At 41.2% G+C, this 24,902-nt stretch overlaps 2 protein-coding genes across 4 annotated transcripts in view; one reads left to right on the top strand and one right to left on the bottom strand.

The window, feature by feature from the left end:
- CCNY (cyclin Y) overlaps positions 1-17,368 on the bottom strand; it is a 242,147-nt gene extending 224,779 nt beyond the window's left edge. Inside the window, exon 1 of one of the 3 annotated variants that reach the window (XM_004774318.3) lies at positions 17,258-17,368. Coding sequence is in view for 2 of the 3 variants with exons in the window: in XM_004774316.2 (XP_004774373.1) it covers positions 5,870-6,023 (154 nt within the window). In the remaining variant the exon portion in view is untranslated. Of the gene's footprint in view, positions 1-5,869; positions 6,161-17,257 lie in introns of those variants that run through there. The other 2 variants (XM_004774316.2, XM_004774320.2) reach the window with 2 other exon arrangements.
- Positions 6,215-24,902, top strand: part of LOC123388843 (predicted GPI-anchored protein 58) — a 51,249-nt gene continuing 32,561 nt past the window's right edge. The window contains exons 1-3 of the mRNA XM_045069126.1: positions 6,215-6,511; positions 6,569-6,882; positions 7,320-7,380. Of these exons, the coding sequence (XP_044925061.1) occupies positions 6,215-6,511; positions 6,569-6,882; positions 7,320-7,380 (672 nt within the window). The remainder of the gene's footprint in view (positions 6,512-6,568; positions 6,883-7,319; positions 7,381-24,902) is intronic.

Below are 24,902 nucleotides of genomic sequence, written 5' to 3' on the forward strand. Positions count from 1 at the left end.
GTCCCGCATCGGGCTCTCTGCTCAGCAGGGAGCCTGCTTCCTCCTCTCTCTCTCTCTACCTGCCTCTCTGCCTACTTGTGATCTCTCTCTCTGTCAAATAAATGAATAAAATCTTTAAAAAAAAAAAAAAAAAAACAAAGTGGGCATGGGCCAGGCATGATGACAGGGGGTCAGTTTCTAGACCCAGGTCACTCCCTAAGTAGCTGTCACAGGATAGTTGGGATGTGGGGCTCTAGCAAGTGATAGCAGACTGAATTCCAACTCTGACACTAACCAGCTATGAAACCTTGAGCAAATTTCTTAACTTTTCAGTCTCAATTTCTTTACTGTAAAATAGGAAGAATGACAGAGATTTTTAAAAGACAATACAAGTCAAGTAATTAGCATAGCACTTGGCCCAAAGTTAACACACAATAAATTCTACTACCCTTGTCCATGATCTATATGACCTGGGCAAGAGACTGCACCTCTCCAAGATTCAATTTCCTTATCTGTAAATGAAGATGGGGAGCAAATGACTCCACACTTCTAAACTAGAGAGGAAAATAAGTAAGTAAAGGTCATGAAATCTTCATTGGTGCTCTGGAGAATGGCACTCTCCACAAACCTTTAAGGTGCACCTCTCCACACTGCCTAATACGCGCCAGTGCATGCTTGGTCAGGGTGTCTTCACAAATCTTGCAGGCAGTGCAGCTAATAAATCTTAGTCTGGAATGAAAATCCACAGGTATGGGTTTTGTCCAGCAGGCTGGAAATGCTAAGTGGATCTGACACACAAGAAGAAACCCAAAGAGATGAGGTTGTAGAGAGCCAAAGAAACCAAGGGCAGTAATTTAAGCTAATTCTGTAACAGGTGCTTAGCTCATAAATTGCTCCTTTGTCTCCCCACCCTTGTAACAGTGAGTGTACTTTCCCCCCGTTATCCTTCCCTGACCTAGGATGAGCCCCTTCGGCTTCTAGTTTCTCCGACTACAGAAGTTAAAACATCATTTGCTATATATCTTAGAACACTTCACAATTAATAAAGAAAATCACCAGGAGTAGCTAAGTTCATAATTACATATGTTCAAGTTGTACTTTTTGGTTTATTAACTATTTTGGCCTCATTTTGATCTTTAAGGATTTAAGGCCACAGCTAAAGCCATTCATCTTAAGAGATAAGGAAAAAGACTAAACATATCACACTGTTAAATAGACTACAATTAGCCATGATTTGCTTTGGTATAGGTTTGTTTTTTGTTTTGTTTTGTTTTGTTTTGTTTTTCCTTTTGTGATGCTTTAAACCCTTTCTTAAGTTTCATTTTCAGGGTTTCACTCTACCTGCTATCTCTCAGGTTAAAACACAAACAAACCAAAACGTTTCATATCCACTCCACTTTCATTATTACAGGTCTCGGTCTTTCTCTACTTCCCTCCTATTCTTCTTATGCAATAAATACACATGATGTACTCTAACTCCTATGTCAGTAAGTTGCTGACTTCACTCATTCATTCAAACAAATATAGAGTATCTTCAGGATAAAAGACCCTTAGGGAAACAAAATGAATCAGCAAACAAAACGAAAATGTTCTACTGAAATTTACGTACCAGTAGGTACATTACTATTATCTATATAATATATCATATTTACATATTATAGGCAATATGTAAGAAACAATAATTCAGAGAATGTATACTAGGATTGCTGATGGGGTAATAGGAGAGATGTTAAAGGGGGCCATCAGGAAGGCCTCACTGAAAAGATGAGGCATGAACCAAGACTGAAGGCAGTTGAGAGAGCCAAGAGGAAACACAGAAAAACATTCCAGACAAAGAGACAGAGCAAAGACCCTAGTGTGACAGCATGGCAGGTGTACTCAAGGAACAGCACTGAAGGATGCCAGTGTGGCTAGAGTGAGCTGGCAAGTTGAGTGAGGAAGGCAGGCAGATCACACAGGGCCTTGAAGTCCATTTTAACAACTCTATCCATGGTAAAAGTCCATTGTAAAAACTTTTACTTGATATGAAATAAGGAGTCACTGCAGTTTTTGAACAGAGGAGCCAAACATTAAAGTTCATAAAAGGCTCTCACCATGGTTGCCAAGTTTGTTGCCATGTTTGTTTGAGAACAGACTGTCGTGGGCAAGGGTAGAAGCAAGTCTATCAGTTGGGTATCTTAGCTGAGACAAGCAGCAGGAGAGGTTTTAAGAAATGTTTGGATTCTGGATATATTTTGAAGGTTGAGAGCCATTCTTTTCTAGCAGACTGGATACAGGATGTTGGAAAAATTGGGTTGTCAAAGAAGAGAGCTGAGCTACAAAGGATGAAATTGCTAGCAATTATTTTGAGGCAAAACCATAAGTGACACTTTGGCACAGATGTTATAGGCATTCTATCCTGATTTACTTAGTCTCATCAAATTTTAAATTCTCTTTAAGTCCACCCCTTTTTCTCTCCTCCCACAGCAATAATCTAACCAGGAAAGGCCAGTTTATTAAACATACATGATGTTTCTTCTCAGAGAATCTGTGGCTATGACTACAAAGATGGATACCCTCTCCCAGAAAGCAACCCCAGGACTAGTAAATGTGCGATGGCTTGCTAATCAAGCAACAATGGAAAGTACCCATGTGTCCATTACTGGCTATATGACTGTAGGCAAGTCGTTTTTCCTCTCTCCGCCTCATTTTTTGTGTTAAAGTAAGGATAATATTATCCATAGGGTTATTGTGAATACTAAATGACTAAAGAGATATCAAGCAGTTAGAGCAGCATTTAGCACAGAATAAATAATATATAATGGCTGCAAATATTACTATCATTGTCATTAAGTCTTTTTGTTAATTCTCAATCTCAGAAGAATTTTACGAGAAATAATACCTAGGGAGGTGATGAGTCTAATAAATACTTCCAAAAACATAAATAATCTAATACTAAGGTACACTTGAGTTCAAAGACAGGGCAAGTTGCTGGTAGGTGTCATGGAAGCCTAACTGCCTTAACTCAGTCCTGAAATATTATAGGACAAATATTACCCATTGTAAGTTTTGGGCAGGGAAAACATGGATTCAAACCTCGTTTCTGTGATTTTTAAGAAACTGACCTATCACAGAAGCCTCATGAACTTCTCGGAACCTTTCAATTCTAGTTGTCTAAGATGTCTCTAAGGATAAAGATGGTACTTGAGCACTTTGGCTTTTGTGATATATTCAAGAATGCTTCAGCTATAGTTTTTAAATGTTTACTAATCATCTATCAATATAATTCAGAAGTTACAATCTATACCTATTTCTATATGCTATTTAACTTAAACAAGTCTGTTCTCTTCTCCCAGCTTCTGACACTGAATGAATTTCTACGGAAAATGTCCCTGAACAGACTTACCCAGCCAGGGATTCTCAACCCTACCTGCATCTTCAAATTACCTGGAGAACTTTAAACATATTAATGCCAAGGACCAGTCCTAGATTTCTGGTGTAACTGAAACCAATGCTGAGAACCACAGATAGATAGGTATTATCTATTGAATTTGGCGAGACAGAAAGAATATTGTTTAAATAGTGAATCAGCCAGTCTTACACAATGCTGATAGGCAAAAACATTTGCAAATAATTTCTCCATGTTACACGCTAATATTGGGAAGAGGCTTTATTTTTACATAATGAATTAGGAAAATGCAGACAAAAGGAAGATTAATGTTTCTTAGAGCCATGCTGCATACTATTATTGACTATAGAGAGGAAACGGGGTGGGGTTGGGGAGGGGAAGAGTAATTATAACCAGGTATTTGGCAGTAAGTCTTAGAAGGATTTTGCCAGAGAAAAATAGACTAGTATTGTGTGTTACTTCATTTGAAAGAAATCTCAGTTTTGGTCATCAAGTCAGCTTTCAGAAAACATTTGGAAGACCACCAACTCTTGCTTTGTTAGGTCAGGATAACAGGAGACTGTAAGAGACTCTAGGGCTGGTTATAAAGATTTCTAACCTAAATTCATAGTGACTTTTTACCCCAGAACTCAATTCATAAGATGGTGCTAGTTTAAAAACCAGAAATGTTAATTCACTATTTAAACAATATTCTCTGGAGTAATGGCTTTCTATAATAAACTCATTCATTCATCTATTCCTTTAAAAAAAAAAAGCACTTATTAAATATTTAATGTATGCTAGACATAACCTCCAGATGCTTGGACCATACCAGTGATCAAGACAGACCAGACCTTGGGATGCCTGGGTGGCTCAGTCGGTTAAGCCACTGCCTTCAGCTCAGGCCATGATCCGAGGGTCCTGGAATCGAGTCCGCATCAGGCTCCTTGCCCCCCAGGGAACCTGCTTCTCTCTCAGCCTCTGCCTGCCACTGTGCCTGCTTGTGTGTGTGCTCGTGCTCACTTGTGCACACGGGCTCTCTCTCTCTCTGACAAATAAATAAGTAAAATCTTAAAAAAAAAAAAAAAGACCAGACCTTAATATCCTTCCGGATGCCTTTAAATGCATGAATTTAAAGTATAACTGTAGTTCAAAGACATCTAAAGAGATTAAGATATTTTCTAAACCTGAAATATAATGTGGAACCCTAATTTACTAAGTGCTTACTATAAACCAGATGTTCTATTAGTCCCTTTAATACATGGTACTCATTTAATAAACTTGCTGTCCTGCAGAGATGGCATTACTATTTAGAAGAAATTAAGAGACCAAACAATGAGAAAAATTTTTCCCTTAGCAGAGTTTAAATTTCCACACTAGAGGGAATTCTCCATCTCTAAAGCTGTCAAGAATGGGACTTATCACAAAGTTGTGTCAATTCACTCACACAAGAAATTTTTTCATCTTAGTTCAACTATATCAACTGGGAGAAGACTTGGGGTTTAAAAAAAGAAAAACCACGTTATCACAAGAATACATTTCCAATTTCACATTTTTTTAAGTTGAAATTATGCAACTGTGTTTCAAGCATGATGCAGAAACTACCTATCCATATTAAGCCACATACCTTAAGGACAAATTAGTACTAATGGATCTACTGTGGGACATAAACAAACACACATTACTAGGTGCAGTGATCAGTCCTTTATAAAAACCAAACCAAACATCACTCAGTTCAGTCAGAAATCCACAGGACTGTAATTCTGCCCCAAGCAAAAACTGGGTGACAACCCAAAGATGTCTCCAAACCATTTTGAAAATAATTGAGTTTGTAGTTTTGTTTTGTTTTTTCCGTTTTCAGGTGAAGCTATTTGACTCCAATCCTGCACACACACAAAAATCCTTTTTTAAGTTTTTAACGGAAATAAGGAACTGCCAATTGGGATCAATTTTTAAGTTTCCGTGGGGAAGCGGATACACAACAACCCTGTTCTCCCAACTCCAGGCAGAGACTAATTCCAAAATGGGATTCACTCCTCCTTTACGCCAGGGATCATCCATTCCCTTCGCCTTCTAAAGGACAAACGAGCTCACCATTCCCGGGAATAACTTGGCTTGTGGCTACGTTCACACAGTGCCTTGGACGCAGGCTCTCGGGGCGGGGGCACCTCAGCACTGGCCACTCAAGTCTGGACAAGGGCCAGCTCTTGTAGCCTCTCGACCTGCACCCCTCCGCCCCCGCGGTACTCCCGAGCCTCCCGCTGGCAAAGTTTCCCCGCCGCTCGCTCGGGGGTACACGCCGGGACGCCGCTGGGGGTCTCCGAGACCCCAGAGCTCCCGGGGTTACGGGGACCAAGACCCGGTCCTGCCCTGATTACAGAAGCAGGGTAAGAAAGCCACAGCTGCCTCGGCCACACAAACGCGGGGTGCAGACAGAGCACGGCGGATGCGGGAGGGTTGTGGGGACGTCAGGAGGAGGCTCGCGAGGCCGCCGCCCCGCGACCCGGACTCGCCCGCGCTCACCGTCGATGTTCTCCCGGTCGCTGATGTGCTGCAGGTTGCAGCCCGTGTCCTCGCGGCTCAGGTCCGTGTCGGGCCGGTAGGACTCCAGCCGGGAGTGGGTATTCCTCCGGAGCTTGGGGCTGGACGACACGCAGCACGAGGTAGTGTTCCCCATCTTCGGTGGCCCCCAGACTCCTGCCGCTCTCGCCTTCCTCCCGGTCCCCGGGAGCGGGGCGCGGGCGGGCGCGGGGCGCGGGCGGCGGGGGCGTGGAGGGGAGACCCGCCCGCCCGCCCGCCGCCGCGGGAGGGGGCGGAAGCCGCGGCCGGCCCCCGGGTCAGCAGCGGCGGCGGCGGCGGGGCCTCGCCATGGGCGGCGGCGGCGGCGGCGACGAGCGGGCGGCGGCCCCGGCTCCCCCGGTTCCCCTTCGGCCTCCGCACTCGCCCGCCCTGATCCGGCGGGCCTGTCCGCGGCGAAGGAGCGCTCGGGTCCGCGCGACTGCGGCCGCCGAGCCTAGCTCACCCCGCCGCGGCCATGGCGGGCGGCGCCGCGCAGGCCGCCTCCCCCCACCCTCCCCGCAGCGCTCCCCGGTCGGCGCCCGGGTCCCCGGCGGCGGCGGCGGCCTCCGCAAGAGGTTCCGGTTCAAGCGGGGGAGCCGCGAGTCCGTGCGGGGCTGAACGGCGGGCGGGCGTGGGCACGGCTCTCCGCCCGGCGCTGCAAAGCCCGGCACTACCCGCGAGGATGCTCGGGCGCCCTCCCCCGCCGTCGGCGCCCGCCCCCGCCGCAGCCCCCGCCCCGCCCCGTCGCCGCCTCTTCCCTCTGCCCTGGAAGCAGATCGGCGGCCGAGGAGGGAGGTCCCGTGCCAGCGCGGCCCCGCGCAGAGTGTGGGGTCGGGGTCGGGGCCGGGGGTCGCGCTTCACGCAGGCAGGCGTGGGAGCCACAGACCGCGCGGCTGGAAGGAAGCTCAGCGTCTCGATGCCCTTCCTCTCCCGCTTCCGCGTCCTCCACCTCTCCCGGGCCTAAGCTGGGACGAGAGGTGTGTGCGGCGGGCCTGCGCCGCTCGCGGGCCGGCGGGGTCCCCCGGGGAGTGCAGAGGGGCCGGAGCGCCGGGGGCGCAGACGAGAAGCCTGAGGGAGGGCTGGGAGCACACGGAGGATGGGGATGCGGCCGCCTCCCTGGTTTGCGCGGGGGCTGTGTTTCTCTTACACCGCGGGTAGGGGGCGGGGGAGAGAAGGGGTTCTTTTATTTTGAAAGTATTTAAAAGGAGACTGGACCTTGATTTGGCACTTCTCGCTTCTATTTTGAGTTTTGCCAGGACTTGATGGTGAGGTGACGTTGTTTTAAGCCGTGAGATAAAGCTGGGGGACCCCTGAGCTACATCAATGTCGAATTAGCTGCAGTGTTTTGAGTTTCTAGGAAATTAATGTGAAGTAGAGATAGATAACTTAACATCAGCTCTCCTTTGCTTTTCAGTGCTGTGCGGTTCTGTCTTGCTGAGACCAGCCTGACCCGAAGCATGTTAGCTAAGATAAAGGTATGTGAAAGTGCCTGGCTTAACGTGAGATGTTCAGTAAATCATGGGGCTCCATTCCCTCCCAGCATCCCAGAATGACCTTCTTGCCTAAAGTGGCAGAAATAATCTTTCCACTCTTTTTCCAAATAGTCAATGAAGGAGTCATGAGAAGATTCAGGGAAAAAAATGACTTTAAACACAAAAGATAGGGGGCAACGCTCTTAATTTTGGATCTGAGGAAACCGAAGTCGAGAAAGTTGAAGTGTCTTGATTGGCCCAAGGTCCCAGTACAAGTTAGTGACAGATGGAAATACTAAAAAGGAACAAAAGGAGTAAGGAAACTTAATACTTACATAGCATTAGCAACGTGTGGACAACTTGCCTGAGGGGTTATAAACACTTAAATTTCATTTAATTCTCGATATCTAGCTTTTCTTTTTTTTTTTACAACCTGTGCTGTCTCTCTTGAACTCATGTTTATACATTTATTAGTCAATAATCAAAAAAACTTCATGCTCTGAGCTAGATTAATGCTATTTGTTGCAATAAGTGGCAGATGTCCTTGGAAAATAAATGGCAGCAAAGTGCTGATGTTGACAAGATGAGAAAGGACATGTAAAAGGACGTTTCAAAGAATTGCAGCCCTGAAAAGGTGGGTAAATATCAACAAGACAAAATAATACTCTTATGTTAAGGCAGTTTTGACCTTCTTGCTTCCCAGGAAAGTTTGAATGGAATATAACTGCAAGTCAGTGAATGTGTATATTCACATTTTCAGGGCTACAGTGTATGGTTAAGATGGATAAAAATTGGGACAGGGGTTATCATATTGTCTGTTCTGATTGCTGTTTTGTAATTGGGCCACTATAAGCATCCAAATACTGAATCATAGGTATATGGCATATCCACTTAGGCATATTAAATAATCTTCATTTGATTGTAGAGTTTACAATATTATATCAGTGATAGGCTTTGAAGGATTTAAGAGGAGAGGCAGAATAGCTGTCTGCAAGCTTCCTGTGCTGGCGGGTCATCGGGCAGTGTTAACTAAAAAGAGCATCTGGAGGTGAGGAAAGACAGGACTGGGGGGTCAGGGTAGCCACAGACTTATGCCAGAAGATCGACAGCCATCAGTCTGCAGGGGCTTTTCTGTCCCCCACCTTCCCCAGTCCCCCTTTAACTCTCATGCCACGTTGCCTTTAGGAATGCATCTGTTGGACTTAACACAGAAGTGGGACTTTTGGTCAGCAGGCCCAGGACTAGTGCTAAAGCCTCTTTAGTGACTTTCCTGAGTGACACACACACACACACACACACACACACACACTTCAAACTCCTCCAAGCAAAGACACCGCCTCTTTGAAAGGCAGTGACACTTTAGGAGAGCTTGCAGAAGCAGTGATGCCAAGATGAAAATGAAATGTGTTATTTATTAAATACCTGCTAGAAGCCATGCTATGTACTAAGTATGTTTTTACATCTAAGCCTATGCTGTTTCCCACATTTTACAAATAAAGACACTTTAATACTGATAATTAAACCTAAGATCAGACTACTGAAAAAAGGCCTAAGTGGAGATATTAACCTTGGTTCTGACTGCTCAGTCCATAAGGTGCCCCCCTCAGCTGTATCACCCAAACACCTCCTGCCCCCACCTTCAGGTATCACTGAACAGGAAGGGAACAGAGGCAGATGAGAGTAATGAGAGAAGAAATCTGCAAAAGTTTTGAGTGGAAAAGAGATTCTTGTGTTGCTTCTCTCCTTTATTCTCTTTTTGAAGGAAGCTTGCATTGACTGTTTAGGACTAGTTTTAGACTTGAAGGAGAGAGGGGATCTTATTTCTGTGGGTCCCACCCTTCTGACAGAGTAAGTAGATAGGCAAGAAGGTTGAAGAGAAGCATATGCAGAAATGTGCATTTAGCCAGTGTCTTTGACATTGCATCACTTGGGAATCTAAATGCAAGGACACTTCGTCAATAGAGTAAATCTAGCCCAGGATTGGGAACAGAGGGAGAGAGGGAAGGTGAGCCCTGCAACCCAAGGCCCTCATCCTGGAGAGAACCTCAACCTGCATATATTCATAACCCACCCTGCTCTTAAAGTAGAAAGCATCATTTGGGTATTTTTTCCCTTCACCTTTCTCTGTAATTACTATTTAAGATTTTGGTCGTTGTGGGACACCTGGGTGGCTCAATTGGTTAAGCGTCTGCCTTCAGCTCAGGTCATGATCCCAAGGTCCTAGGATTGAGTCCCGCATTGGGCTCCTTGCTCAGCACAGAACCTGCTTCTCCCTCTGCCTGCTGCTCCCCCTGTTTGTGCGCTGTCTGTCTGTCTCTCTGGCATGTAAATAAATAATCTTAAAAAAGAGTTTTGGTCATTGTGAAGAGATGAATATGGAAACAGGTGAACAACCTAAGTCATTGCTCTTCAAATTTTCTTTTTAGCAATAGGAGCTTTTTTTTTTTTTTAAACAAAATTTTCAGTGGAACCACAAACGTATGATTGGTATTAGTATTAACCTATAAGATTATAAAAAGCAGGCTATTAAGAAAAAGCTACCTTAATTGAATCAGGTAGACCATAACTATGGTCTTACTTCAGTCACACTTAAACCTATGAAATATGAATGACCCCCTAGAATACAGAAAACACTGAGCCAGGTTAACCCAGAGCCTGGACTTTTGGTCAAAAGAAGAAAAAATAGAGTCTTCGGGAAAAAAACCTTCCCAGAGTATATCTGCCCTTTTCTTATCACCTGGTAACCAGTTTCCTATGTTAGTTGCTCAACATTTGTAAGGCAGTAATGGAAAAACCAAGACCCTTTGTTGTACCACCAGTGTTCTTCCTGTCACCATCTTATTTTCCAGGGACCTCTCCTCCAGATAAGGCCTCCATCTAGTACTTGAAACTAGGCAGTGTAAAATATGAACAGCTACTGGGGAAGTCTTTCCTTTGATAGCCACTTGACCTTGACCAATGTAAGTGATTTATTTATTGAAAAAACATTTCTTAAAAGTATACTGAGCCAGGCACCTTAGAGATACAAAAATGGACAAGATTTAGTTCTTACCCTTGAGAAACTCATCATCTGGTAAAGTAAACAGTTGAAGATCAGGTGTAGAATGTGTCCAGCAATGTGAATGATTGTAGTCAATTAGTGGTAAAGTTTGAAATCTACCAAGACTGCTACCTATATTAAAAAGCTTTCTTGCCTGTAGTTAGATCTAAAATTCCACTATGGGAGATTGACTCCTGTGAAGTAAAGAATTTTTTTTTTTTTTAAGATATTGATTTGTTTGACAGAGATCACAAATAGGGAGAGAGACAGGTGGGGCGGGGGGGAGTGGGGACCAGGCTCCCTGCTGAGCAGAGAGCCTGATGTAAGACTCGATCCCAGAATCCTGGAATCATGACCTGAGCCGAAGGCAGAGGCTTTAACCCACTGACCCACCCAGGCGCCCCTGACGTAAAGAATTATATCCAGAGGTTGTCAGAATGAAAATTCCCACCATCAGTTAAAGATGGCTAGTAGATTTAAACACTGATGCTAAGTCCCTTGGAATAGAGTAACTGCCAGGAACAATGTGTTAAGTAGGATTCTTAAGGTCATACTCCAGCCCAACAGGAAAGAATGCTGCCGTAAGGAAAGGAGGATGAGGAGAAGATAGCACTGGTGCCATGAGTAAAACTTTTGTTTTTGAAACAAATACTGAAGCTAGGGACAGCCATGGTCTCTGAGTTTCTGGGCAGAGGCCCACTTGGAAGCTGATTTATCTATCATGCAACTGAGAATTCACCTCCTGTCCCCAGGCTAACCAGTCTTAAGAAGTCTAATCTTTCTCTTGCCCTTGCCAAACTCTTACCTGCTTTATCATACCTTCATGCTGACCAGCAAGAGATATGGTAAAGGTATGTGCAGTCTCTAAGAACTAGGTTGTACTTCTGATAAGGCAAATCCCAGCATCTCACAGTGCCAGACTGGGAGAGGCTGTTACTTCTCTAACCCGGGTCAGTCCCCCATCTTTCTTTTTATGGAGCCCTCTATTTTGTGAGGACCTCAGAGATGATAGCTGGTCATGTGACTAAGTGTGGCCAGTGATTTCTGAGTGGAATCTTACAAGAAAACTCTCCGAAGGTGTTTCCTCTTCTCTGCTTCTTGGATTGTGGACGTGATGGCTGGAATTCTAGTGCATACTTTGGAATACCAGCTGACCTTGCAGATGAAAGCCATGAACTAAGATATGTCCCCATATGCTTGTTTTACATGAAAGAAATAAATTATGTTGTATAAGCCATGGTTATTTTGAATTCCCAAGTAATATGCATCCAAATCTGATCCTGATTTGGCAAGGATTATCCTTTGATACAGTCCTGTGTGTCTGTGTCAGCAGTTTTCGCTGATTGGCCCCGAGATAATGGGGACTCTGACTAGAACGGTGCAGTCATCTTATGTACTTGGCTCTCCATCGCAGAATTGAGGTTGAAATGGGAAAATGCAGTAGGCAGGTTCTGGAGTCAAGATTAGATTTTGTGGCAAAAGAAGTTGTTTCTCCAAAGACACATTAGTCCCCATGGAAATTAAAAAAAATAAATGTCTGATGTATTACTTTAATATAGCACTCCTTGAGCATTCCCAGAACTGGAACCAAAGGCTCCTGTGAGCAGGAAACTCTATACACACACTCTGGTATATATGCTGAACATCCACCCAACCCAGGAAATTGACTCTTTCCTGTCAAAAAGGACCTCTCTTCATGACTCCTCCATTGACTACTTGGGAAAAAGGTAGAAAGTTGGTTTCTGCCGCCTTGTATTCTTCCGATCACAGGCAAGATGTCTTTCTAGGCTAAGATGGCTGGTATTGGGGGCATTGTTAGGGATTTACTGAACGTCTACAATGAGCCAGACATTTTCACATACTTATCTTTATGTTAGTTAACTGACCTCAGTTCAGACCCTGTTCCCAACATAACAAAACCTAGCAGTATTTTAAAAGTAAAATAAGGATAGTTGATGAGTTGTGTTAACTTACTGCCTCTTCCTCACATTTTTAATCTCCAAGGAACTCCAAATACTCTACAGCTATAACTCAACATTCAAACAGCCCTGGGGTCCATAGGGGCAGCTAGGTTGATCCTACTGAAGTGGATCCGGTCACTTCTCTTAAGATTTGTTAATAGCTTCTCACTACCTATAGAATAGAAACTGCACTCTGCCTGGCATTCAAGCCACCACCTTTTCTCCAGCTGATTAGAACTGCTCAGAACTCGCTATCAGGCCTGCCATTCCTGTCTTGCTTTACTTGTGTGACTCCCATCACCTAAACACCCTTCCTACTCTGTTGCCCACCTCCATGTTTTTAATCCTCAGCCTTCAAAGCCCAGCACAAACACTTTTTTCTTAGTCCCTCTGCTGGAAATCGTAAACTCATAGTTTTTATCTAAAACCACTCATCTCTTTCTACTTATTTTATGCATTATTTTATCTTGCCTCCTAAACTCTACGCTCTGAAAGGGCATCCTCTTGTGCTTCCCTGCTTGTTCTTTGTGGCCCTTTGCACAGTGCCTGGCATGTAGGATGTGCTTAAGGACTGTTTGTTACCTGAGTACCAGGCTCAGCAAGTACCTAAACCCGCTCCCTCCCTTTTTAATCCCCGTGTCTCTCCGTTCTTTCTTCTCAACAGGAGAAGAGCAGATCAAACCAGGCAGGGGGTTGTTAGTGATGAATGTACAAAGTCTTCACTGATAATTCTCTCTTATTATATGGCAAAATATTCGAGGAAATATGTCTTGTATTGTGAGGCTCTTGAGACTGATAGAGATATATAGGCAATAAAGTGTTTATTACCCTTTTAGCCTTCTCATGAATGAATTAACCAGGAAAACAGCCCTTATGAGATGGAGTTGTGCTTTCAGAGCCTAGTTCTGACTGTATTAGAAAGAAATATATCGTTCATTAACTTGTTTACTTCAGAAGGAGAAGTTGGAATCCCAGAGCTTAGGTTGCCACGCTTCATGGTTTTTTTTAAACCTGAAAACACCCAATTCCAGGAAAAAAAAAAAGGTAATATGCAGTATGTCTGTGCATGTGCTTGCAAGCAGTGGGTACACACTCAAAAGCCACATTCATCATTCAGTTGACATATTTTGCCAGTTTGTCCAAGTCAGTGAAGGAACAGATTGCCCATGTCGGGAGATGTTTTTTAATGCCACCACTGGGGAGGGAAGGCTCCTCTATCTAGTGAGTAGGAGCAAGAGATGCTGCTGAACATCCTATACCAGGACAGCTCCCACAGCAAGAGATGTACAGCCCAAAATGGCAGCTGTGCCGCGGTTGAAAAGTCCTGTCTAAATTGGCCAGTTACTGGGACACCTGGGTGGCTCAGTGGGTTAAGCTGGTGACTTCGGCTCAGGTCAAGATCCCAGGGTCTTGGGATTGAGTCCCACATCGGGCTCTCTGCTCAGCAGGGAGCCTGCTTCTCTCTCCGCCTCTGCCTGTTTGTGCCTGTGTTCGTTCTCTCTCTCTCTCTGACAAATAAATAAGTAAAATCTTTTTAATAAATAAATAAATAAATTGGCCAGTTATTTACTGCACAAATGTTACTGATTCTTTCCATCAGGAGGTACACATCCTGACATTTTTCATAGTACCTGAAGGAAAGCAACAGTTCATTATCTAGTTTAGCATCCCACCAAAAACAGTTTAAAAGGGGGAAGTGACACTTGTTTTCAAAAGACAAAGATAGATTGTTAATTTCAAAATGCTTCTTAAGATTAATGTCTATAGGAGGGCTTTTAAACAGTCATTCTGGTTCCAGTTTTCCCACAACACTCTAGGAAGTTATATGTGAGCCTGGAAGTCTGCCCAGTTGCAGATAAGCAGGGCTGTAACAGATTTTTTTTCTTCTTAAATGAGAAAAAAATTTAAGACCTTAAAACGAAAACAGCCTTTGAGAACTTCTGGCCTTTCTGTGATCTGTAACTGGATGAGTTTCATTGCCTCTAACATTTTACACACACCTACCTATATCACAGGATTTATTAATATGTGTTATTTTCTACTACATTTCTCCAAGGAAATTCTGAAGTGGGAAGCAAAACTTCTTATTTTTTGGAGCCCCAGTACTGTGAACAGTAATGTCTAACAGACACTCCATTCCTAAGAACAGCAACACCTGGCAGGCATCAAGGCACTGTCAGGTAAATCCCAAGAAGCAGTAATTGTCTCAATCTTAGTTTCCCACTGATGGACCACAGTGGTTTTGCGTATCTTAACAGAGAGAAGCTGCATACAATTAGAGAGCTGTATTCTAAATCCAGCCCTGACAATCTTCAGCATGTTGTTTTTCCAAGATGAGACTTTTCCTTCTGTCCAGCAGGTGAACTTATATTTGATATTACCTGCAATGTTTCCTCATGATAATATCACCTTACCCCAAGACCTTCAAAAGCCTACAGAATGACTACCTGACTATTAGAAACCTCATAGAAACTTCTTCCTGTTGCTTGGTTATAATCCTTCTGCATTTCCTGGGGACTTTACCTCGGCCCAGTGCATGATGCTGAGCTTTAATGAATGTCAAACAGTCACTGTTTGGGTAAATGCCAAGAAAAACAATGAGTGATACAAAGAAAGCAGTGAAAATCTGTACCTTCTGCCTTTATCCCAGCTCCACATCTGCACCTTTTATCATCAGCCCCAAGAATTGGGGTCTTCTGTTTGGAAATGAGCTGAGTCCCATAACTTCCAAAGACTTCTTGCTATCATACTGGGCTGGAGAGAAGCTGTTCAAAACAGGCACCTCCCTTAGTAGTGTGGCCTGAAGATGCACAGGCCCCCCTTGTTTGGTGCTGATGCCCTCACTGCCTTACAGGATGCTTAAAATTCCCAGCTGGCCTCCTTTGGGAATAAGGCCTTAAAATCACATTTTGCCTTTGATAAGTGATATCTGGAGTATTCACACATTAAAATGTTACTGTTCTCTAATAGCCCAGTTGTAACCAGTTAGTATATCTGATTAGCCAGAAGGATCACTCAAGGCACAAAAGCAGTGGTAATACAGGGCTATATCTTCATTCATAAAACTCTGAGGGGCTAGAGAAAAGGCAAGAGAGAACAAAACCCACTCTTAGGGGGTGCTCAGCCAGGAGCCACTGTGGACAGGGTCTGTGAATACTCAGAGAAAACATGGGGGTGAGGGAATACACAGATGACCGTGGATCAGGTGAAAATAAAATCAGTGCAGAAAAGACTCAGATATAGGACCCCCGTGACCTTAACCTGCTCCCAGAATTTATAGGTCACAACTTTGCTTTGGGACACTTCTGTATATGAGTGCAAAACAGAAGACGGAAACAAGATTTAAGTTCCCCATCTCCCATACTCTAAGATGTACATGGTAACATTGTGAACGGAGTAGAAAAAGGCTTTCCTTCTCAGGAAATAAAAAACACTTCCACTCTTGTTAACAATTTTCTCCAGTCACAAGTCTGTAGAACTGATTAAAAAAATATTTGAAAGGAGTATTAACATTCATAGATATTAAGTTATTTGGGTAAAATATGCTAATTATTTCCATTTAATTTATAATACTGAAAAACTCAATGCAGCCTAAATGCCCTTGAAGCAAAGACTAGTTAAGTAAATTCTGCTGTATACAATGGAAGCTATGAAGTCATAAAAATAAAGATGTATATACATCTATACTTATTATTCTAGAAAACCATGAAATATTGTTGAGGGGAAAAAGCAGATTACATATGTGAGTATTTCCCTATAAATATACATGCAAAGGGACGTGTTTAGAGATACTCACAAATAGACTGTGTTAACGATGATAACCATTAAAATCAAAACCTAGTTGATTTTGTTTTCCTCTGTTCTTTTTTTTTTTTACTTTAAATCTGTATCTTTTCCAAAATGCCATAATGCATTTCCTTGCTGAATCCTTTACCTCAAATGCTTTTCTTCCCCTGATAGCCTTCATCTAAAACTATTGCCTGCTAAGACAAGCAAGGATTGTGAAGTAGAATCCATACAAATGAATAGAGTGGCGTCCACACTGGAGGATATCTCATCCGTGGCCATAAGATCAGGAAACAAGGGAAGTAGAGGTTCTGATGCAGGAAAGTGCAACCTGGATATTTGGCATTCTGTATATAATTCTAGCTCTTCGACTAACAGGCATCAGTTGTTACCATTTCTTGCCCTTGGGCACGGAACATGTTATCCTCCATTTTATTTAACTTACTGTAAAATGATATTGGCTATGCTGCTACTTAAGCTATCTTCTGCCCACTTAGTTTCTGTCTTTTGAGGGCTGTGCCCCCTCACTACCCCACCCCATCCCTCACCCCAGGAATGTACTCTTAGTGGTAGAGTAGAGGGAACTGTATATGTTGAATCTATCGGTACCTTATAATTATTAAGATGTCTTAAAAGTCAGGGGCGCCTGGATGGCTCAGTTGGTTAAGCAGCTACCTTTGGCTCAAGTCATGATCCCAGGGTCCTGGGATCGAGCCCCACATTGGGCTCCCTGCTTGGTGGGGAGCCTGCTTCTCCCTCTGCCTCTGCCTGCCACTCCCCCTACTTGTTTTCTCTCTCCCTCCCTCCCTCTCTCTCTCTGTCAAAGAAATAAAATCTTTAAAAAAAAAAAAAAGACATTTTTAAAAGGCAAATCTCCAAAATGCAGACCATTGTCTTCTCCACTAAAAAGTATTTGACAAAGGTCGAAACTTCAAAGATAACAGAAATTAAAGATATTTGATATATCAAAGGAGAGTGAAAACATACTAACCCTCGAACCCAGCAAACAAGGCTCAATCCCTTTAGGAAGTCTCCATTTAGAAAGAGAACCCTAGAAAGTGTCCTAAATGAGGCGATGAGAGGCTCACAGTACCTGCTTTGTAAAACCAGACCCAGCCTTGTGACTGCCCACTCAGAAATCCAGGTCTCCTGCTCCTCTGTTAATGCTTTCTTCTCTACATCATCCACCCTCAAGAAAATTACAGCAGCTGAGCTCTGTAAATTAAACAGATTAATCAATCAACATTAATCTGGAACAATTCTGTGGAATTACTAAGAATTGAGCTTATTTTTATTTTGATTTGTAACAAAAGCAACATAAAACAAAGTAGTTGAATAAATCCCAATTCAATTAATCAGTACAGCAAAATGACACCAACAAGTACTTGAAGAACCAGTTGGAAAGAGTGCAAACATGGAAGTATTGAACTGCCATATAAGCAATACACCAAGTAATTGCCCTAAGAGCTGGGAGAGGAAACCATCACTTCAGGCTTTGGTGGCCTTTAGGGTCTCAATGGAAGACTCATATTTATTCAGAACCAAAAATCCAAAAGTCCAGTAAGGAATTATTTTTTTAATGGAATATTAGGCTACATTTAACAATAGACTTTATAAAGAATATCTTGTTATAATTCTAATTCTCTACTTGGACACACTTGAATATAATCAACATTTCTTAAAGCTACATGAAAACGTCTGCGATCAGCCAGCTCCACTCACAGAAGCCCTAAGAGAGATTTACATCTAAATATCAACATAGTATAAAAATATGAAGAATTAGCGAGCTATATAAATAACAAATTATCTACATACATTGTATCTCAAAATACAGCGTTGACATTTTTTGCTATCCTAGTTCAGTCAGGATGACCGGAACGGTCTCAGAGAAGCAGAAATAGAATTCGATTTGAGCTAAGAAAATTCAAACCTAATTATATTGATAATGCCTTCTATTTCCCTTCCATTTTTTAAAAATAAATTTTAATGAGGTATAGTTTACATAAAACCAAATACTCCCGTTTCAATTGTCAAAACATTTCAATGAGTTTTAAGAATTTTAGCATACCGGGATAACCACCACCACAAGAACTCGAACATTTTTGTTACCTGCCAAATTTCCAAAATCTAGATCAGTACTCCCCACCCCCACACCACCCCTCATCAGTGTTCTGTCACTGTGAATCAGATTTGTCTTTTCTAAAGTTTCATAAAACTGTAATCATACAGGATATATAATACCCCAGTGTAAGGCTTTTTTTAAGATTCAAATGTGTTGTTGCATATATGACTAGTCGAATTTATGACTAGTTCTGCTTATTGCTAATTAGCGTTGCCATGTGTGGCATTCCACATTTGTTTATATACAACAAATAACGATGGACATTTAGGTTGTTTCTACTTTTTGTCTATTGTAAATAAAGTTGTTATGGACATTCATGTACAAGTCGTTGTGTGGAGATTTCTTTTCTCTTGGGAAAATATGTAGAAATAAGACTGCTGGGTTTTACAGTAAGTATATGTTTAACTTTATAAGAAATAACCGCTTTTCTAAAAAAAAAAAAGAAAGAAAAGAAATAACCACTTTTCTGAAGTACTGGTACTGTTTTACATTCCCATCAACAATGTATGAGATTTGTAATTGCTCCAGATTCTTAATATAACCACTGTGGTTTTACTTTTTTTTTTTCCCCTTTAAGTATTGGCATGGGACGCAACTTGGGTCTTGAACTCATGACCCTGATTGTCAAGACCTGAGCTGAGATCAACAGTTGGACAATTAACTGACTGAGCCACCCAAGCACCCCTCGCTGTGGTTTTACTTTGAATTGCCCTGCTTAATGATGCTGACACATTTTTGTATGTCCATATAGCTTATAAAGTGTCTTTTCAAGTCTTTTCCCAATTTAATTGGGTTGTTTATCTTACTGAATTGTAGTAGTTCTTTATATATTCTGGATACAATTCTTTTGTCAGGAATGTGTTTCGAGAATATTTTCTTCCACTGGGTGGTTTGTGTGGTTTTGTTTTGTTTTGTTTTTTGGTTTTGTTTTTTTTTTTAGTATTGTCCTCTGAAGGGCATAAGTTCTAACTCTGTAGAAGTCTGATTTATTGATAGCTTGATATCAATAGCTTAACTCTCATTGTTTATGCCCTAAGAAATCTTCTACTATCTCCAGTTCATATAGATTTTCTTCTATGTTTTATTTTAGAAATTGTAAGTTTTACCCATTAAGCTTAGGTATATGATCTAATTAGAGATTAATTTTGTATATGGAATATGCTAAGAATCAAGGTTCTTTTTTTTTCATGTGATTATCCAGTTGTTCCTATACCATTTGTTAGAAGGACTATTTTTCCCCTTTGAATTACTGTGGCCCTTTGTCAAAAAATGATTTGACCATATATGGTATTTGACCATATATGGGTAGGTCCGTTCCAGGATCTACCTGACCCATATGTTTATCCTGTAGTATAGTAAGGTAGCTTTGTGATCCATCTTGAAATCTGATAGTTGAAGTGTTCCTGTTCAGAATCATTTTGGCTATTCTAGATCTTATTTTTATATAAAAATTTTAGAATAAGTTGTAAAATTGCCTGCTGGGATTTTGATTGGGATTTCACTGAGCTATGGAACGATGGAGGGAGGGGACTGACATCACAATATTTAGTCTTCAGTTTAGAAACTTGGTACATCTCCATTTACTTTTGTTTGGCAATTTTTGTAGTTTGTTGTTGTTTTTAGTCATAAAGACCTTGGACATACTGTGTTAAATTTATCCCTAAGTAGTTCATCTTTTGATACTATAGTAAGTGGCATTTTATTTCAACTTCCAAATGCTCATTGCTAGTATATTAGAAAGACTAGATTTTTGTGTATATAACCTTATATACGCTAAATTCAATTCTTCTATTTGACTCTTTATAGATTACTTCAATTTTTCTACATACACAATCATGTCATCTGCCAAAAAGGCAGTTTTACTTCTTTCAGTCTGTATTCCTTTTATTTTTTCTTACCTATTGTACTAGCTAGGACCTTCAGTACAATGCTGAATCAAGACCTTGACAGCATTATTCTTACTTTATTTTCAGTCCTGGTGAAAGCATTCACCCTAACAGATAATGTTAGCTAAAGGTTTTTCAGATACCCTTTGCCAAATTGAAGAAGGTCCTTTCCATTTCTAGTTTGCTTTTTAAGAGGTTTTTGTATTATGAATGGGTATTGAATTTTATTAAACATTTTTGTTTATCACATAGGAAGATCATCTGGTTTTCTCCTTAATTCTGTTAATGTGGCAGTTACATTGAATTTTTTTTTCAATATTAAGGCAACCTCGGGGCGCCTGAGTGGCTGTGGGTTAAGCCTCTACCTTCGGCTCAGGTCATGATCTCGGGGTCCTGGGACCGAGCCCTGCATCAGGCTCTTTGCTCACCAGGGAGCCTGCTTTCCCCTCTCCCTCTGCCTGCCTCTCTGGCTACTTGTGATCTCTCTGTCAAATAAATAAATAAAATCTTTTTTTAAAAAATAAAAATAAAAAAATAAAGCAAACTTGGGACACCTGGGTGGCCCAGTCAGTTAAGTGTCAGGCGCTTGATTTTGGTTCAGGTCATGGTCTCAGGGTCATGAGATGGAGCCCTGCATCAGGCTCTACACTGGGCGTGGAGTCTGCTTAAGATTCTATTCCTCTCCCTCAGCCCTCACCCTGCTCATGCTCTTGCTCTCTCAAATAAATAAATCTTTTAAGAAAAATATTAAAGCAAGGGCTTCTGGGTGGCTCAGTGGGTTAAGCCTCTGCCTTTGGCTCAGGTCATGATCTCAGGGTCCTGATATCGAGCCCCACATCGGGCTCTCTGCTCAGCAGGGAGCCTGCTTCCCTCTCATTCTCTGTCTGCCTCTCTGTCTACTTGTGATCTCTCTCTCTGTCAAATAAATAAATAAAATCTTAAACAAACAAATGTTGAGAACAATGTGGAGAAACTGGAACCCTCATTTGTTGCTGGTGAGAACTGTAAAATGCTGTAGCCATATTGGAAAACAGTGTTGCCATTCCTTGAAAATGTTAAACACTGGAGAGAATATATGACCCAGCAATTCCACCGCTAGGTATCTACCCCAGGAGAAATAAAAACACATGTCCATACTTGCGTGGACATGTAATTCTCACAGCAGAATTATTCATATTAATCAAAAACTAAAAACAACACAAATGTCTATCAATTAGTGAATGGGCAACACAAATGTCTATCAATTAGTGAATGGATAAACAAGAGTATGTCCACACAGTGGAATATTATGTGGTGACCACAAGGAATGAAGTATTGATAAATTATACAACATTGATGAACCTCAATACATTATGCTAAATGAAAAAGTCAGTTGCAACAGACCACATACTACATGATGATTTATATGGCATGTCTAGAATAGACAAATCCATAGACACGTAGATTAGTGGTTGCTTAGGCCTGGAAGGTGTTGGGGGATGGCAGGAATGGTGAATGATTGCTAATGCATGCAAGGGTTCCTTTGGGGATGTGTAAAGGTTCTAAAATTAGATTATGGTGATGGTTGCACAAGTCTGTAAATATATTAAAAACCATTGGATTGTACACTTTATTTTTTTTTAAAGATTTTATTTATTTATTTATTTGACAGAGATCACAAATAGGCAGAGAGGCAGGCAGAGAGAGAGGAGGAAGCAGGTTCCCTGCGAGCAGAGAGCCCGATGTGGGGCTCAATCCCAGGACCCTGGGATCATGACCTGAGCCGAAGGCAGAGGCTTTAACCCACTGAGCCACTTAGGCACCCCCGGATTATACACTTCAAGTAGCTGAACTTTATGGTTTGAAAATGATATTTCAATAAGGTGGCTAAAAACAGTGAACCGAGCTTCAGGGTCCTGTGGGATAGTATCAAGTGGTTTCATATATGTGAAATCCAGAAAAAGTGATAGAAAAAATAATGGCTTTAAAAAAGAAGTCTCAAATTTAATGAACACTATAAATCACAGACCAGGAATCCCAAAGAATCCCAAGCAGAATAAACACACATATTCACATCCCAAATGGAGGTATATCATAGTCAAATTACTGAAAACAAGTGATTAAGAGATACATCTTAAAAGTTGCCAGGGCGGGAGGAAAGTTGCCAGAGAAAGCGGGAAACACATTATACACAGAGGAATGTAGATAGAAATTCTAGCCAATTTCTCATCAGAAATATGCAAGAAAAAAATGAAATGACTATAAAATGTGGAAAGAGTAAAAAGTCAATTTATAATTCTATATTAAACTGTTCTTCAAAACAAAAGCAAACTTTTAGATAAGCAAAAATGGAGAGACTTGGTCACTTGTAGATTTGTACTAAAGAAATGTTAAAGGAAGTTCTGCAGGCAAAAGGAAAATGCTATCTGATGGAAAACTTGGACTTACACAAAGGAACGAAGAGCACTAGAAATGGTGAATATGTGGATAAGTATGAAATATTTTTTGTATTAATGTATTAATTTCTTTAAATGGTAACTGAGCAAAGAAAAAACCAAAATTAAAAAAAAACACAGTGTGTTGTGATATTCACTAACAGGTGTAGAAATAAAATGTATGATTGGGGTGCCTGGGTGGCTCAGTGAGTTAAGCCTCTGCCTTCCGCTCAGGTCATGATCTCAGGGTCCTGGGATCGAGCCCCTCATCGGGCTTTCTGCTCGGCAGGGAGCCCTCTCTCTCTGCCTGCCTCTCTGCCTCCTTGTGATCTCTCTCTCTGTGTCAGATAAATAAAATCTTAAAAAAAAAAAAAGAAAGAAAATGTATGACAAGGGTTCAAAGGACAAGAGGGGGGAAAAAAGCAAGCATAATGTTGCAAGAGTCTTACATATCTTATACAAGATATGGTATAATATTACTTCGATGTAGACTGAATAAGTTAAACAACGATACTATAAATCTTAGAGGAACCATTAATAATTAGGATGAAGAGAAATAGCTTATAAACTAACAGTGGAAATAAAGTGGACTTCTAAAACACAACCCAAAAGAAGGTAGGAAAAGAAAAAGGAACAATGCAGATTTGGAAATTCATCAAACCTAACAAAAATCTTAAAGTTGAATGCACCCAAAATAGAGCTTCAAAATATATGAAGGAAAGCTGATAGAAGTGTAAATGGAAACAGACAAAGGCATACCTGGAGACTTCCTTTGCCCTGTCTTAGTATTTGATAGAAAAAAGAAAATCAGTAACTATATAGATGATCTGAACCATCCTATTGAACAACGGTTCTAATTTATATTTGCAGTATGCTTCACTCAGCAACAGTAAAACACAAGTGTACATGAAACATTTACTAAGATCCAAATGCTGAGTCAGACAACATGCTTCATCATATTTAAAAGGATTGAAATAATTACAGATAGCATTTTCAAAAAAAAAATGGAATTATCTGAAATTATTTAGAAAACCTAAAATATCTTAAAAACTAAACAAAACATTTAAATTAAATAGCCCAAGGGTAGAAGAAGTCATGAATTAGACAATATTTTTACCTGAATGAAAATGTAAAAATATGTCAAAATTTGTAGGATATGAAAAATACTTAGAAGAAAATGTATAGTTTTAAATGCTCAATTATAAAAGAAGAAAGTGCTAAAATCAATCTAAGCATCCATATCAAGAAGCCAGAAACAGAAGAGCAAATTAAATCAAAGTAAAAGGAAGAAAATAATTAATAAATATAGGAGTTAAAAGTGATAATATAGGAAACAAAATAATAGTGACATAGAATAGGAAACAATATATTAGAAAATATTAGAAAATCATTAGAAATCCACCGAGCCAGCCAGGTGCCCCTGTTCTCAACATTTGTTATTGCCTACTTTTCACTCTAGCCATCCAGGGAGTATGAAGAGGCATCTTACTGTGATTTTGATTTGCATGATGTTCAGTATCTTTTCATGAGCTTATTGGGCATTTATATGTCTTTTTTGGAGAAACATTTATTCATATCCTTTTCCTACTATTAAAACTGAGTTATTTATCTTTATGTTATTGACTATTAGAGTTCTCTACATATTCTGGAAACAAGTCATTTATCATTTGCAAAGATATTTGCAAATATCTTCTCCCATTCTGAGTTCTCTTTTTATTTCATGGTTCCTCCTGCATGGAGAGTTTCTATCACATGAGGAGTGATCTCATTTGGTGGACTCTTATCTTATGGTAGATTCCTTCCACATGGTGAGGTCCTATTTCTTGGTGGGGTCCTTGTACATGAGAAAGTCCTGTTTTGTGGTGGGGTCCTCCCACTGTGTAAGGTCTTCCCATATGGTAGGTCCTGTCTTTGCAGTGGTGTAGACCTCTAATATACTTGAGTCTTCCCACATGGTGAGGTCCTCCTACATAGTGAGGTCATAGCTCATGGTTAGGCCCAATCTGCTTTCCAAGTCTACATCCTTACCTCATCTATACCTTCAGAGAAATTCTAGTCTCAATCATCATCTTCCCTTCTACCACCTACCCAATCTTAACTTCCTCCCCTTCATACCCTAGTGTAGACCCTTATTGCAGAGAGGGTCGTTTCTTCACTCTTGTCCTCTGAACTGCTTTTGTCTCCTCTTGATGGCCCTCCCATGAACCCAGACCTGTACCTGATCTCCAGAGAACCTCTAGTTCTTGCATGATTATGATTACTTAGGAGAGCTTGGAATGGACTCCTTTGACTTGAGTATCAGCCTTGAGAATTTCC

This window comes from Mustela putorius, unplaced genomic scaffold, assembly GCF_011764305.1.
Source record: "Mustela putorius furo isolate JIRA1106 unplaced genomic scaffold, ASM1176430v1.1 tig00003913_pilon_pilon_pilon, whole genome shotgun sequence".
Lineage (NCBI taxonomy): Eukaryota > Metazoa > Chordata > Mammalia > Carnivora > Mustelidae > Mustela > Mustela putorius.